We start from the raw sequence: 2,365 nt of genomic DNA on the forward strand, positions 1-2,365 counted from the left end.
TATCTTATCTTATCTTAATAAAGGAATATCTTATTTTATGTGAAATGTAATGCAGCCTCCTCGACACTAGGGGGCGCTCCAACCCGGAGTCAGCTGCAGTCACCTTGCTGTGCTCCAAGTCTAAACGGCTCAGCTAACTACTTCCGGGAGTGTTATTATCAATGATTTTGTCACTTTTGTGAGATTAAAACACTACCCGGGTGTTTGTCTTTTGTTGTTGTCAAAAAAATGTCGTACAACTACGTGGTAACGGCCCAGAAACCGACGGCAGTCAACGCCTGCATCACGGGTAAGTCTGCGCTGCGTGTTGTTGTGCAGACGTTTACCACCTGCGTGTTAGCCGAGCTCCCGCGCTGCAACTACGGCGCTCCGCACGGGCCTGTAGCGGCCGATAGCTTTCATTTCACCAACTCAAATGTTTACTTGTTGGTCGAAGCACACTTGTCTGCATGCAGGTTATGTCACACACGGTTTTTTTTGTGTATGTATGTTTATGTCCGGGCTTGTTTAAAACGCACATACGGATCAGCTTCTTTTGGATCTAACGTTAGCTGTTGTCGTGCCTAGTTTTGGTTAACCCCCCCCTTCCTCTCCTCCTGGTCAAATGCATTTCTAATAAACATGATCATATCGCCACACAGCTGATGGTAAACTGTGTGAAACATGCAGGCAGAGTGTATTTTTCTGCAGATAGTTCCTCCCTTGGAAACCGGATCAGAAACCTGGTGTCGTCGTTTCTTCTAACGTGTGTGGGCCACAAAATGCAGGATACGTACAAGAAGATACCGAAACCAAGACTTTTGGTGGCATTATTGAGTTAATATGAACCTATTTCACATTGCACGAGGTCCCAAGACTGTTTGGTCCTCGGAAAATCACCATGTTAACACCGAGATCGGTAAACTGGCTGTGCTCCACACAGGTTTATCATTCTGCAGGAGCTTGTGAAATTACGTTAATCCCTTTTAATAAATTCCAGTCCCTTATGACAGGCGTAGTGCAGTGTGAAGGCATCATGTGTTGTCCTTGGGTTGATATGGTTCCTTACGATCATGTCCTTGGCCTGTTTGTGGTATAATATGTTACCTTTCTTGTCTTGTCTTGTCAGGGTGTCCTTGTAGAAGAGAGATCGGTCCTCCCTGTTTAAATAAAAGTTATAATAATTATGATTATAATAACAATTCTGGTTCGTATGACCACCTTTCTACCACTTCTATGACTGGGCCTAACACTATGGGTGTATAGTGGCTTATACTACTGTCAGGAGCACATAGAGTATAGAAATACAACACACATGAACGACATCATATATACTGAAGGCTTTGGTTACTATAGGGTTTATTGGCCCCACACAATGGTTCAATATTTGGAGGAATCAGAATGCAAACAATTTGTATTGTGCAAACTGAATAGTAGTAAAAACAGAACTTCAAAACAATTTTAACATTTCTAATATGCTTTGAAATAGTTGTATAAACACTTTAAACTGACAAAATGTTTAAGTGTTCGTGTTACGTGTCTATTGCATGAGTAAAAAACGAATTGTTACACTTTTTTTTGCCCCGTTGAAGAGAGTTAGTTGTAGGTTATAACCGTCAGTAAGAAGGGTACGCAGTTAACAGAAAATTCATACCAAACACAGGAAATTAAAACCGGTATACTGGTTCATACGGTATGTTGCTCACTAACAATAATGTTGTATTTTACTTCTATGTAACATTAAGCTTAGAATTTGACATGTAGCTCCAAATGAGATGTTTTAACTTCACCTTCCTTGAACCTTTTAACTCTCTTTGATACTAATGATATGATTATAAATAGGTTGCATTCTCCATCTCTGTATGAAAAAGCTTCTCCACCGGCCTTCATCGTACTCCACAAATTATTATAGTGATATAGATGTAAATTTGTGTGTTTAGTGTTTAATATCGCCACACTATCAATGGTCAAGAAAACTGGGATTTTTTATGTTGTCAGTATATTTCTCCAGTCCCATCACTGATATTTATCCACCTTTCTGTCGAGCTACTATCACCTAAACAACAGTGTAATAATAACGTTATAAATGTTCATCTACAGGTCACTTCACCTCTGCGGAGGACCTGAATCTGCTCATAGCAAAAAACACAAGATTGGAGATCTATGTGGTCACAGCAGAGGGGCTGCGGCCCGTCAAGGAAGTGGGCATGTATGGAAAGATTGCTGTCATGGAGCTCTTCAGGCCAAAGGTTTGTGATTTGAGGGTGTGAGGTTGGTAGCAGTGTGTACCAGTTTCTTAAAATGAACTAGTTGGTGTGCTGTGGAACAACTGCTCAACTACTAATTCTCACTGAAGATCTATGTACTGTTTTATATTGTTTTGCTG

General features: G+C 40.7%; 1 protein-coding gene across 1 annotated transcript in view; it reads left to right on the forward strand.

Annotated features, from left to right (window-relative positions):
- Positions 1-96: 96 nt before the first annotated feature.
- ddb1 (damage-specific DNA binding protein 1) overlaps positions 97-2,365 on the forward strand; it is a gene marked incomplete in the record, with an annotated part of 39,583 nt that continues 37,314 nt past the window's right edge. The window contains 2 exon segments of the mRNA XM_035651694.1: positions 97-289; positions 2,080-2,228. Of these exon segments, the coding sequence (XP_035507587.1) occupies positions 229-289; positions 2,080-2,228 (210 nt within the window).

The sequence above is a fragment of the Morone saxatilis genome, unplaced genomic scaffold (assembly GCF_004916995.1).
Source record: "Morone saxatilis isolate NCDOM2014 unplaced genomic scaffold, NCSU_SB_2.0 Contig11, whole genome shotgun sequence".
Lineage (NCBI taxonomy): Eukaryota > Metazoa > Chordata > Actinopteri > Moronidae > Morone > Morone saxatilis.